This window comes from Arachis hypogaea, chromosome 15 (genome assembly GCF_003086295.3).
Source record: "Arachis hypogaea cultivar Tifrunner chromosome 15, arahy.Tifrunner.gnm2.J5K5, whole genome shotgun sequence".
NCBI lineage: Eukaryota > Viridiplantae > Streptophyta > Magnoliopsida > Fabales > Fabaceae > Arachis > Arachis hypogaea.
In genome coordinates this window covers 125,161,829-125,176,706 of record NC_092050.1, presented here as the reverse complement: position 1 = coordinate 125,176,706, position 14,878 = coordinate 125,161,829, and the positions used below count along the sequence as shown (strand labels likewise).

Genomic DNA, 14,878 nt, shown 5'->3' with positions numbered 1-14,878 from the left:
GAGAAGCTAAGATTTGTAACTTCTTCGTTTCACGTTCGTGGTTGCTTATGGTCTTTGGAAAATTAGGTGAAAAATTTATTTCTTTTTTACCAACCCTACCCTTCATTTTCTTCTATAAAAAGGATATCACTAACTATTACTTTCACAATAATTCTTTGTAGTTTTTCCTACTTCTTCATAGTTTTTAGTTACAATTTTTTTTTTCATTAAAATAGTTCAAATTTGTTTTAATCACTAGCAAATTGAATATTTTAATTTTTTTATTATTTTTAATACTCATTTTCACATTTAAATTTTTATGTTTTTATTATATTTTTTAGTTATATTTTTTTATTTATATGATAAATATTTTTATATTATTTGTGTAGTGTTCTGATTTTTCATGTTATGTTTTTATAATTTTTTTTATTATTTACTATACTATTTTTTATAGGTATATTTTTTATAAAATCTTTTTTTTTATTTTTGTTTGGCTTTGTTCATATAATTATTTATTGTATTTCTTTTATTCATATGACAAATGTTGTTGACCTTTTTTTTAGGATATTTTTATTATTTTTTTCATATGAATTCTTTTTTTTTTATCCTTTCTTGCATTATATTTATGTTGTGTATGGAATTTTTTTATTTTTTATTTGATTTTATTCATACAAATTTTATTTACTTTTTATTGTATTTTTTTGTTCATATGATATATGTTGTTGATTTTATGAAATTTTTATTATTTCTTATCTGTATGATTTTTTTTTTATTTTTTGATGTACTCTATTTTTGTTTTGTATTAAATTTTTTTATTTTTTATTATGACTTTATAAAATTTGTAATTGTAATTATTATATACTACGTTTATTATCAAAATTTTGTATAATATAAATTATGATCATGTAAAAAAGGACAAAATAAATAAAAAATTAATTATAAATAACAATAAAGCCATAAATAATAAAAATTTATAGTCCAAAATAATACTAAATTAAAGAGTACTAATAGTACTAGAAAAATTATAGAATATTTTCTTTTTGTTTGATATTATAAAATTTATAGTACTCTCTTTCATATTTTTTTATTGTATTTATTTTATTTATATGATAAATATTTTTTATATTATTTTTGTTAGTGTTCTGATTTTGCATACATATAAAAAAAATTATTTAAATTGATGTCTCTTTTAGTAATTTTTCATCTAAAAGTGATTTTGAGTAGTATAATCCAAACAACATTTGTTTTACTATAATCAATTTTGATATAAAAATTGCCAAACATAAATCACCTTAACCCAAACTTACTTTTCATCAAAATCAAGTTTACAAAATCAATTTTATGCCATCCAAACACACACTATATCTAGCAGAATTGAAAAAGAATATATAAATGTTATGCTTCCATGATTTAGCGAATAAAGAAGTTACAAACATGAAAACATAGTATTCACAGACGTCATTGCCACTGAAAAATTTTGATTTACATGATTGAACATGCATTTGGGTTATCATCATTGAAGAAGGTCATAAGCTTCATTTCAGGAGACTTGGGATCACCGAGTGCCTGAGGCACGTTCCTGACGAAACCAGTAGGAGCTTTGATGTCATAAGCCTCACGAACATATGGAAAAGTTACCAAGTTGTACTGAACAAATGGCCAAACATCAGCTTTCTTTCCTGTGTTGTTCACTTCTTTCAACACCTCTTCTGGATCAACGTATCCACTCACCGTTACCCTTTGCTGCTTTTTGTTTACATCCACGGATTCCACCCCTGATATACATGCATCAAATCATTCTTTTTTATTTTATTTTTTCATAGCTTAGATTTTTATTTTTATCTTTTGGTTTATATTGTTTTAACTTTTAATATGCTATTTTATATTTTGTATCTTAAAAATATAGTAAATAGGTATTTTAATTTTTTAAAAATCAAATTCAAATTTATAATTTATGATACAAATTATAGTCTTTTTTTAAAAAATATATAGTAGAAAGAGTGAAATAGTCTTTTTTTTTTTTTTAAATATAGTAGAAAGAGTGAAATTTTAAGATGTGTTTGGTTTGGATTTTTTATTTTATTTTTATTTTAATATTTTTTGTTTTTAAAATTTTGTGAAAAAATAAATAAAAATTGAAAATAAGAAAATAAAATTTTGTTCTTTTATTATTTTTTTAATTCACAAAATTCTAAAATTAAAATACATTAAAAATAAATATAAAAAATAAAAATTCAAACCCAGTAGACCAATTTTTCTACTAGGTCTTCTTTTCGAGCCTTACTAGGGAGTCCGAGAAAAGCTCTATTGAAACTTGTTTCAAAAAGGAAAGTGTAAGATTGAATTTTCTCCCAGCTTAAGATACAGGCCTTATTCTAGTGCAAAAAAGAACTTAGCAAAAAAAAAACTATTAAAATAATAACCAAATATATATATATATATATATATATATATATATATATATATATATTATAAAATTACTTAAAAATACAAATAATAAATAAAATTTTAAAATGTTTAATATAAAAAATATGACAAAATAAAATAATTAAATATTAAATATATTCTCAGAATAAATTAAAAAAATCAAATTTTAATCTTATTTATTTTTTACCAATTTGTCTAGAAAAATAAGTTTTTAAGCTAATTTTGTGTGATTTGTTTTTTGAAAAGGAAAAAGGAAGGAGGAGAGGGGTAATGGTGGGAATGGCATTAATGGTTTAAGGGTGATATATGAAATAGAGCAGTATTTAAAAAATAATAATTTAAAATGATTTTATTTAATTTAATATTTATAATTTTATGTATATAATATTTATTTTAAAAGTAATTAATAAATATAAAATAATATAATTTTAAAGTCTAGGGGCAGCAACTTTATCAAATTTTGGCCAGCATATAACCAACAAAGAAAATTGAGTCATTAGATAAAATCTCACACCAATCTCACACCATTAAAAACCTCATTGATGACTATAAATTCCAAAAATTGCTGACCCCTAGCATTTCTCTCGTTTTAAACTGATTTTTATTGTCTTCTAAATATTTTTGTATGAAAAAATAGTACGACAAAATTAAACACTAAATATACCTTTTATACTCGTCACAAATATTAAGGAAAAAATTATATTTTATCCCATTCCTAACACTTCTTCACTTGTATTTTTCAAATCAATCTGCTCGGGAATTCATATGCGCTCACCTTCCAAGTCCTCCAACGCATCTGAAACTTTTCTGACACAGCCTTCACAGTCCATTTTCACCCTGATATTAACTGTCTGTTTGATTATGTTTTTTAAAAACAGTAAAAAGAAAACGAAGGAGGGTTGAAATTAGATTTGACATGGATGATATGATGTATATGTAACAAGCGGTATACATATATATACTAACGGAAGCATTTCAAGTACACCGGAAGTACCGGTACTCCAGTTGTTTTAACCGTTGATCTAAATTATAAAAAATATATATAATATATATTAATTAAAATTAACTGTTAAAACAATTGGTGCACCGGTACTCCCCGGTGTACTTGAAATGTTTCCATTGGTGGATTGGTGGATATATAATAACCTGCTTGGGCATGCGTTTCTTCTTAATCTTAGTTGAGTAAGCACCGAAACATTCTGGAATATTATCAAGAAACCCCATATATATTGTATGTAGTAGTCCCTTCAACGGAACGGGACAAGTAGAATGTTCCCCCAAAAGAGAGAGAACTTGGTGGGTCTCAGACGATGATCAATATCTCTAAGTATATGTTTTGGTCTAACATAGTGCGGGTATATATATATAGGGAAAACTATTAGTGTCTTAAGATCGACTAAGTAATCATTTTGTTTTAAATAAGGTTATGAAAATCTGGTAATTAACTCGGTAAAAATTAGAAATCCCAGTTTACAATCAATTTAATTTAAATTAATCTGATATAATATAATAATAAACTTTTATGTAAAATATATATTTTTTTAAATGTTTTTTTTTATTTCTAGAAAATGATTCATTAGTTTATTTGTCTTTTATTAGTTCACTGACAACAAAATTTTAGGGCTGTCAAACGGACTAATCTGGTCCATTTAGGCCTGACCCATTAAACTTGTGGGTTAAATGGGCTGAATCGTTTAAGTCCGCTTTATTCGCGGGCTATAATTTTTGGTCCGGACCGTTTATGGTCAGCCCGTGGGTTAAACGGGCCAGCCCGTTTATCCTTTTATTTTATTTTTTAAAAAATTTTTTGACAAAAAATATTACTTTTAGGTCAAAAACCTTTAAAAAATAATATTTTTTTAGTTGATGAATCGGATTTTCGGGTCGAATCGAAAAAAATATTGACTAAAAATACTATTTTAAAAAAATATATAAAAAAAATTAAACGGGCCACTCGTTTAGCCCGCGGGCTAGCCCGTTTACACCAAAATATAAATGGACTTAATTTTGGAGACAAAACCCGCCCATTTAAATGGGTAAACGGGCTAGTTCGATGGGTTTAACCCATTTTAACGACCCTACAAAATTTTTAGCACAAACTAAATTGGTCAGGCAATTGATTCTGATTAATTATATTTGGTTAAATCTGATCTGTTGGTCCAATTTTGTTCTTACTGATTTTAATTTGTTATATATATATATATATATATTAATTTTGCAAATATTATAAAAAGATAAGTAAAATATATTTAAAATTATATTTTAATAAATCAAAATAGATACTGTTTAATGATTTATGAATCCATTACTAAAATTAAATATATGGGTTCAATAATGTAATGTATTATGCCAGAAATATTCAATTCGTTTTGTTTTTGGAGCACCAAATAAATAATCATTCTTCTGCATCTATAATGGATACCGATTAAATAATTTCTTTTTAAAAGATAATACTTGTATATGTCTCATTTTAACATAACATAAAATGCATACTTTTAATTATTTTTAACATATTCACTTTGATAGTAAAGGAAAAAAATGCATATAAACTAATAAAAGTATAGAAAAAGAGTATTAATAATGTACATATAACATATACAACTGGTATCTTCTTTTTTATTGAGGAGAAAAATATTAATCTCTTCTCCAACATAGTGATGATAATTGCTTCTTAAATGGTGTTCCGTCTAATGAGTGTAACTCGAATTGTTCCTCGGATCACAGTATGGTTTTGACTTGATAGAAATTTCAGACTTGAGGCAAAATTTAAAACTAAAATTAATGTATTTTATGCGCTGTCATGAAAATGGGGGAGAATAGGATAACCTAGCTTTGATAAAATCAATCATCATCTCTAACTACCAAAACTACTAAAAGTCAAGTCAATTGTAGTAAAATAATAAATGATAAATGATATGATGCTTCCGGCTAAGTTCCTCTACTTAATTTGATGACGAGTTCACTAAATTAAACGAGCAACTAACAATAAATAAGGATTAATATCCCCAACCATTCACAAATATAACAATACTTTTATTAATTAATTACTACCTAACATTTTCTTAGATGTATAAAGTACTACAAAATTTTTCCTTAAGCACTACAAATATAAAACACTTGTCATTTATACTCATTTTAATTAACAAAGTGATAATAAAAGAAGAAGAATTTTTAAAATATCTTTAAATACTTAGTTGCTATATATATAAAATTTTAAGGTGGGTACTCCCATGAAGATATTATAATTGTCTTCATGTGATGATTTTTCTTTTTGACCCTTAGATGATGGAGTGTAGGGTTAGATTTTGATATGTTATAAAAGTGTTGTTTTTATTTGAAGTGTGGCCAAATCAATAAATCACACTTTTATACAAAGCATCTTCATAAAAAGATGTTTTTTGCATCTTCATTTGAGTAGCTCCCAAATTTTAAACCCTAAAAGAAAAAGAAGAATTCGTGTAAGAAAAGGAAGTACTAAAAAATTTTATCTAGCTTTCTTCAAGTTCTTTTGTTTCTTCTGTAACTTTTTATTTCATCTTAATTAAAATCGATTTTAACATTTGTAATAGAAGCAGATTCATGTAACATCTTAGTCCATATTACATTTGTATAACTCCGAATATATTTCACCTTTATTAGAATATATGTTTGGATTAGATCTTAATTTTTTTTTTTATAAATTACCATGTAGACTGACACAGTAGTAATTTCTATTTTTTGAAAAAAAGAGAAAAGGATAAATCAATCTCTGACTTTTTGGTCTACAGATATTTAAGTCAGAAAAGTCTCTGAGAATTTAAAAATATATTTAAGTCTCCGACCTCTTCAAAATCTGGACACATCGATTCTTGGGTCTAATTTGTTCCATTTTAAAAACTCTCTTACGTGTGCATCCGTATCAACCAAGTCAGTACAACGGAAGTCACATTTGATTTTTCCGTTGGGTCTGACAAACCCAATTAAATATGAGAGATCGATATGTCTAAATTTTAAAAAGGTCAGACATTTAAATGTATTTTTAAATCCTTGAAGGACTAAAATGTTCGCAAATTAAAATACCAAGGACCTATTTGTTCTTTTTTTCTTAAAAAAATTAAAAAACGTTCTTTGGTTGGTGGTTAATAATATAAGTCTTGTCTTAGAAGATTAATTTAATATCTAAAGTTATATTAGGTTAGTGAGAAATCAATTTGAGTAACCACTTAATCTTGAGAATGGTTTGAGAAAAAGATATCTAAAATTCTTAAATTGGTGATGAGTCAATCTGAACTACTACTTAAATTTAAAAAGATATCAAAAAATAATTCTAAAATTTTTAAATTAGATTACAATCCAATATGAATTAAGATTTAAGCTGATAAAAAAGTTTGAAAAGAAATTATTTATTGTACACTTATTCTATTAGTGAAATTTTAAAATTCTTTTGATGATAGATGTAGATATTTGAGGTTGAACTAATATATATTGCTTGTGACATCTTCTAAAACTTTATTGGACATAGGCATTTGAGCTCAAACTAATATATATTGTTTATATACATCTTTTGAATCGTTATTTTTTTCCGAAGTTTTTTGTGTACACTTTGTTTGGAAGTTTTCTTTCATACTTGTCTTTAATTTCTACATAGATGCATTAGAAACTGTTTTCAATGCACAACTTGAAGTGTGTCAAGATCTCAAAACTGTTTTAGCAAAGAATGGTATCACAAAATCTATTTAAAGATCTTCAAACAAAGACCTATAAATGTAAATGTTAATATGTCCTACTGTATACATGTCCAAAAACTTAAAATGCTTTTTAAGTTATGTGTTTAAATTTTGGAAAAAGAAACACGGTTTGACTTCCCTTATGCACATTTAGCAATTTCAAGAAACTCTTCTAGTACTATCAAAATCTGATCTCCCTTTGATGGCAACCGATGACGGCAGTAAATGTAAGTCTCAAGATGGTGATCCACTACTACCTATAGACGACCCTCATCCCATGCGGATGAAGACAAATGTTTTGATGAGCACTAGTATTAGTACAAAATAAAATTTGACTAGAGGTATCACTACAAGAATAAGATCGATTAGCTATTATAAAAATAGTTGTAAAATTATCACTAATTTGACGAAAAATATAATTTGTGACGGATTAGCTACTGTCTAATAACTAATACTTTTCTCGTCAATTACAAGTTGTAGATCAGTGAGACAAACACAATAATAACTAATTTATCGGAAAATTTTTTAACGACCGAATAGATAGTCGCAAATTCATTATTAAAGTAAAAGCTAATTCCATATAGAAGAAATAGACTAAACGGTAATCGCTAACTAGAAACAAACTCTACTGTAGCAGACTCATCGCTAAATCTAAACTAACTTCGTAAACAAAATAGAATTTTTAGTTGATGCTAATTAGCGAGGAATTTTTTCGAACCTAACTCGTCACAAATTGTCCACTAATATGATCACAAATCTATCACATTTTATAAAGGTAAAACTTTAGAATATATTTAATTATTTGAGTAGTTACAGCTATTTGATCAACAAGTGATTTGAGAGAATAGATTTGAATGAATGTGAGTATCTAACTTTAAGTATTAGGTACGTCATTTATTGAATTTTTTTCTTTTAAAAAATATGTGTATTTATGTGTTACGTTTTAGTTTTGTGGTAGACACAATAGCAATCTCACACCAAAATATCATAGTTCATTTTGCATCTAAATTTATTTATCTAAGTTTATTCGTGGATTACCTTACAAAAATTATATTTAAGTAATTTTTTTTATCTTATAACCATTTTATGTCTTGGGATCTAAATTTTGTATTTTTATATCATATTTTTTTTTGTATTTTACTTTAGTTTTGTTAATGAAAAATTATTAATATTAATTTCAATTTTTAAATTTTAGAATAAATAAAAAGATGTGACCTTTTTATAAATTAGATGATTGAAAAATTACTTATTATAGAAAAATTAAGTTTATTTTTTGACTATAAAAATATATATGATTAATTTTGAATATAAACAAAATAAATATAAATTTATTTAATTTTTTGAAATTTATATTAATTATTAAAATTATAATGTAATAGATATATTTCTATAAAAAATGAAAATGACTCGATAGCTATTTTTTTGTGTCTGAACAAAATATGACTCAATAATTATAAAGTCTAATTTAAAATACCATAAATAAGTAAAATAAGTAATGAAAATCAAATATAAAATTTAACTATTTTGTTATGTGGTATAAAAAAGACATATATAATAGATCATATTGTTTTTATACATGATGACATAAAATTTAATATTATCCTTCTCTAGGGCCTTTTACTTTTGTTGGCTTTTATGCTTATCTTTGTGTTTTATTTTAATTTTATTAAAGTAAAAAGTATTAATATCATTTAACTTTTGATCCGCCACCTTATAGTTCAGTCTCTATTGTGAATTATGAGATAATTATTATTCTGACTGAATGACAAATGGTCATAACATCAACTCTATTCATCAACTCTATGTCTATAAAGGCACCAATTTTTATATTTCAAAGGAGATCACATGATAAGTTCTATTTCATGTCTAACATTCTATATTCAAAGAATTATTATATACATCTTAAATATTTACTGACTTGAACGTCGAAGTGCCTTTTGCAGGAACCCACCCTTTGTGGTCTTCTTGATGAAGTATACATTATTTGGAGAAGAAGAGACAAGTTTGATTTTCTCTAAGGCGAGATATATATTTCGGAAGTTCATCCACACAAGAGCAACTTTAATTTTTAACTTTTATCACAAATGAAAAGACGTAACTGGATAATAAAAAAATACTCATAATAGAAGAAGTTAAATTTATTCATTTATTATATTTATAGGAGTGTAGATGATTAACATAAAGGTTATGAAACCTTTTTAATTTATTTTTAAAGTAGTGCTCACTTTTGGGTGTAATAATTATGAACTAATACATAATGGTAGTTAATTGCTATTGAAGAAGACAAGGTGGAAGAAGAATAAGAAAATGAGGAAGGAAAAGAGAATAATTCAATATAATAGCGGTAGTAGACAATGATATATATGTATATAGGGAAAAGAATAATAAAAATAAAAAAATTTAAAAAAAAAAATAAAACTAAAGATAATTTAAGATATTAAATATAAAACTAAAAGAAATAAAAAAATTTTAATCATTAAAATTATATGAAAAAAAGAGTGCCTTAAATATAAATTTTATATTTGCTTCAAATTAAATAACATTGAGAAAATAAAAAAATTACAAATATTTATAAATTTTTATCTTGATTGTTACACATAATAACAATGTAATGATTTTAGTATTAAACTTAAATTAATTCAAATTTTATTATTCTATACATTAAAAAATTATATAACTTATAAAATATTTATTTATATCTTTTATTTATCAATAATTTATTATTTTATTATTTTTTATTTTTTTATCTCAAATTAATAATTTAAAAATATAAAAATTAATTTTCTAAAAATATTAGAATAAAAACTAACAATATAGCAGTTGCTATTCTATTTTAAATTCAAACAAAACTTTAAAAAAAATCTTTTCCTTTTCATTTTTCTTCTATTTCTCCGTTTTCAGCTATTTAAGAAAACTGATTTTGACGTTCTCTTAATTAATTCATTTTACAACTTAGTTAGATTTTAATTTTTAGTTAGTAAATTATTTTGTTATTCTCTGATTTGTTATTCTGTGATTTGCTGTTCTTTGAAAAAACTTGATTATACATTATGCATTTTGTATTCTGTATTTTTACTGTTAATAAGTACAAGTTCTAAGACATGAACTAGAGATGGCCTTTCATCATTAATATGGTAAGTTTATAATTGTTTATTGATATCCAGTTTTATTAGACCTCTTAAAGCATAAAAAAAATGTCATTTTCTCGGTCCCAATTGTTTTTGTACTTAGAAGTTAGAATAAGCATAATTTAAATATTTTATCATCATATTATTGAACCTTGTTTGTCCCAAACCCGTATAATAAATTTGTACATATTCAAGTGTGTCTCAAAGTTCATATTAATAATAATTTTAGATATCACTTATAATTCTTGTAAAAAAAAAATTAAATTTTCCTTTATAGTTCTCATTTATAATTCTTGAAAATTCTTTTAAGGCTTTAAGTTTATCTAAAACAGAGTAAGGCCCCCTTTTTTTTGGAGTTAACATGAGCATCCGAAAAACGTGGGAGTATGACTTTAAAAATATTTATAAAAAAATGAGACATGAAGCCCCTGAAAAAAATTGTATGATGGACATTGTGGATGAATTAGAAAAAAACTTCCTTAAAAAATTCACTTGTTACATAATGATCCTAGAAAGGTTTTACAATGGAAAAACTCAACATTAGTCTAGAGGCAGATATAATTCTAAAATAGTTGAAGAATTTGTTGTCTATGTTTCTTATTTTTACTTTTTCTCTTCCCTTCTTTAAATATTTAACAGAGCATGTATGATTCAATTCTAATATTTCGGCTCATGATTTGTGTTACGGACTCACATGGTCCAATCCAGTTATCCGACGGGTTGGAAGCCCCGCCTCCAACCCAAGAGCCGAGCCACCATGATAAGATAGCCCGACGGGTCGGCCTCCCGCGCCCGACCTAAGGACCGCGCGACTTGCCATTACGTGGCCTAAGTCACCGACCAGCAAAGCCGGTCGGGTCGATATCCTCGGGGCAACACCCAAAGTCCCGATCCGGAAACCGAAACGACCAACTCCTCCCACGTGGATTAGGACAGCTCATCGAAGCTTCTTGGCCAATGGGTTAGGTCATTTATGGGCCGTCCAGCATAGTATATAAGGGGGAGAGGTCAGGGAGAGGTGACCTCTCCCCCCAAGGTACGTCGCATTCTACTTAATTTGGCTATCACCTCATACGGACACTGACTTGATCGTCGGAGTGTCCTTGCAGGTGGCCACCCCCCTCGTCCTCTTCCCCTCCGGCATCATCAACTCTTAGTTCGCATCTCCACGCCCGGTCCAGGTCTACCCGGGGTCTCGCCCACTCACCCTTCCATCACCACCCGACCCTACGAGCACCTGAGGTCTCAAGGTAACAAACATTGGCGCTGTCTGTGGGGACCCTGGAGCAGACATGGAGCGACTCCCCACGTCGGAGGAGCTTCACGAAGGAGGAGGGGCCCGCCTAAGTAGGGTAAGTTTGATGGCTCGTGCCGTCGAACACCCGCGGTCTTCTGTTCAGCCAAACCAACCAATCTACACCAAGACGCCCGAAAGATGTCCCTTCGGAGGGATGGGAGCCGATAGCCCCAAGATCATGCAGGAACTCAGGCACAGAGTGCAAAACCTTGAAAGGGAGCTGGCAACGAGGAGCCGATCCCACGGAGACGTCAGCCAATCCTGAGGTGACGCTAGCCGATCCCGCACCCCACTCGCTCCCCCTCCCGAAGACATGAGAGCCGAGAAAGGAGCCCAACAAGACGCAAAGATGGAGCGCACACACAAGCGACCTCTCGACCTACCCAAGGCGGGTCCGAGAGCCACGGGAGTCTCGAAAAGGGAAAGCCAAGAAACGACTGGAACTCGTCATCATGTGGGCAACCCCTTTCCACCCCTCGATCTTCAAGGTCCGGCTTCCGAGGAATTTTGACAAGCCAACGAACATGAGGTACGATGGGACTAAGGACCCCCAAGAGCACCTCACAGCCTTTGAGGCACGAATAAATTTGGAAGGGGTAGGTGACGCGGTTAGGTGCCGAGCATTTCCCGTAACGCTGGCCGGTCCAGCAATCCGATGGTTTAACGCACTCCCACAAGGGTCCATCACGACCTTCACAGACATTTCCCAAAGCTTCCTAGCTCGGTTCACAACACGCATAGACAAGGCCAAACACCCGATTAACTTGCTAGGGGTCACCCAAAAGCCCAGGGAACCAACCAGAAAGTTTCTGGACAGGTTCAACGATGAATGCTTGGAAATCGACGGCCTCACGGACTCGGTTGCTAGTGTTTGCCTAACAAACGGCCTGCTAAACGAGGACTTTAGAAAGCACCTCACAACTAAGCCTGTATGGACCATGTAGGAAATCCAAAGCGTGGCCAAGGAATACATCAATGATGACGAAGTAAGTCAGGTTGTAGCAGCCAATAAACGGCAGCTCTCAAACCCACCAGCTCGGCAGACCCCCCTAGGTCGACAGATATAAAGAAGCTCCCAGGGACGGAACCCCAGCCAAGCAACACAAACAACCCCCATGGGTGGGGAGGTTCACAAACTACACGCCACTCATGGAGCCTATAGTGGAAGTCTATCAGCAAATTACGGACAAGGGAATCCTATCCAGACCCAGACCATTAAAAGAGAGAACGGGAGGCAACAAAAGCCTCTACTGTGATTATCACAAGAGTTTCGGCCTCAAAGATGCTTTAGAACAGGCCATCCAGGAAGGAAAGTTGAGTGAGTTCTCCCGACTTATCCGAGAACCAAGGAGACGGGAACGGGAGTGCTCAGAAGAAGATCGTAGCCGGGCTGTCAAGGCAAGACAAGAGCGCATAGGGAACACCAACAACCCCCCAACTTTTGTGGTTAAGTTGTGGTTAGGCGCGATACCCCCCCTCCCCCAAAAAAAATCCAAGTCAGCAGCAAAGAAGGATACCCGGATCCTCTCTATCTCGACAAGAGGTCCCACCACCTCGAGCGAAAGACCCCCCATGATATCCTTCGGTCCAGAAGATCAGTGATTTCATGACCTCCCTGAAAACCCCCATGGTAATCACGGCAATGGTTGGGACCGGGTTGGTCCGGCGAATCCTCGTCGATACTGGGGTCGACTCCAACATCCTATTCAGGAACGTGTTTGACGCCATGGGACTCAGGGAGTCTGACCTCAAGAGTCACCAGCACGGAGTCATGGGGCTAGGCGGTAACTATATAAAGCCCGACGGAACGATTTTTCTCCGAATCTGCCTTGGAGCCGGTGACGCTAGGAGGTCGGTTATGGCGGACTTCGTAGTCCTTAGAGACTCCACAGCCTACAACATCATTCTAGGAAGAAAAACCATCAACGAATTTTCAGCCGTGATATGTACCAAATTCCTAACAATGAGATTCGTGACGGACAGAGGAACTGTTGGCTCCATTAGGGGAGACTTAGAAGCGGCGGTCGCCTGTGACAACGCCAGTCTCTCCCTAAGGAAAGAGTCTAGGAAGGCAGCCGGCATGTTCTTGGCAGACCTGGATATAAGGATGGAAGACAAGCCGAGACCAGAACCAGAAGGGGACATGGAGAAGTTCCAGATAGGGAAGTCGGTAGAGTAGTTTACCTTCATAAACAAAAATCTGCCCCATGAACTCAAGAGCCCCCTCATGGAGGTCGTAAGGGCAAACGGCGACCTCTCACATGGACGCCATTAGACATGCCAGGATTGGATCCCGAAGTCATGTCTCACCGACTAGCCGTCAAAACAGACACAAAGCCAGTAGCACAACGGCGAAGAAAGATGTCCCAAGAAAGGGCCAATGAGGCCGCCAAACAAATAGCCGGACTACTGGAAGCCGGGTTCATCAAAGAGCTCGAGTACTCGATGTGGCTATCCAACGTCGTCCTGGTCAAAAAAGCCAGCGGAAGATAGAGGATGTGTGTCGACTATTCTGACCTGAACAAAGCATGTCCTAAAGACTCTTTCCCCCTCCCCAACATCGACACCTTGGTAGACTCGGCGGCAGGATATCGTTTCCTCAGCTTTATGGATGCGTACTCCGATTATAAGCAGATCCCGATGCACTAACCCGATGAGGACATAACGATGTTCATAATGCCAGGAGGCACTTATTGCTACAAGGTAATGCCGTTCAGATTGAAGAACGCAGGGGCCACCTACCAAAGACTAATTAGCAAAGTCTTCCATGACCTCATCGGCAAGACAGTAGAGGTTTACGTCGATGACATTTTGGTAAAAATAGCAAAACCAAGCAGCCTCATAGGCGACCTCCAAGCTGTCTTCAAAGCACTAAGAAAATTCAAGATGAGGCTCAATCCACTCAAATGTGCGTTTGCCATGGAGGCCGGGAAGTTCCTAGGCTTCATGATAACGCAACGGGGGGTAGAGGCTAACCCAGACAAGTGCGAAGCCGTCCTCAAGATGACAAGCCCAGGGTGCGTTAAAGATGTGCAGCGACTCACCGGGAAGCTCAGACTCTATCCCAGTTTCTCGGAGCCTCAGCAGAAAAGGCCCTCCCATTCTTCAACCTAATGAAGAAAGGAATCGCCTTCGAGTGGACCCCGGCATGCGAAGAAGCGTTCAATCATTTCAAAAAGATACTCTTAGAACCACCTGTGCTCAGCAAACCCAGAGAAGGAGAACCTCTGTACCTATACTTGGCGGTGACCACACAGGCCATGGCGGCAGTTCTTGTCTGAGAAGAAGATAAGACTCAACGCCCAATATACTTCATCAGCAAGGTACTCCAAGGGGCGGAG

General features: G+C 32.1%; 2 protein-coding genes across 2 annotated transcripts; one reads left to right on the top strand and one right to left on the bottom strand.

Moving 5' to 3' along the window:
* Positions 1 to 1,205: 1,205 nt before the first annotated feature.
* LOC112747134 (heavy metal-associated isoprenylated plant protein 22) lies at positions 1,206 to 3,751 on the bottom strand. The gene is made up of 3 exons (XM_025795145.3): positions 3,553 to 3,751; positions 3,182 to 3,257; positions 1,206 to 1,754 (listed from the first exon to the last, which is right to left on the bottom strand). The coding sequence occupies exons 1-3, from the start codon at positions 3,628 to 3,630 to the stop codon at positions 1,462 to 1,464; spliced, it is 447 nt and encodes a 148-aa protein (XP_025650930.1). The 5' UTR covers positions 3,631 to 3,751; the 3' UTR covers positions 1,206 to 1,461.
* Positions 3,752 to 11,989: 8,238 nt separating this feature from the next.
* Positions 11,990 to 12,481, top strand: LOC140179307 (uncharacterized). The gene has a single exon (XM_072218026.1). It carries the CDS (start codon positions 11,990 to 11,992, stop codon positions 12,479 to 12,481), a length of 492 nt encoding a protein of 163 aa, XP_072074127.1.
* Positions 12,482 to 14,878: the final 2,397 nt, after the last annotated feature.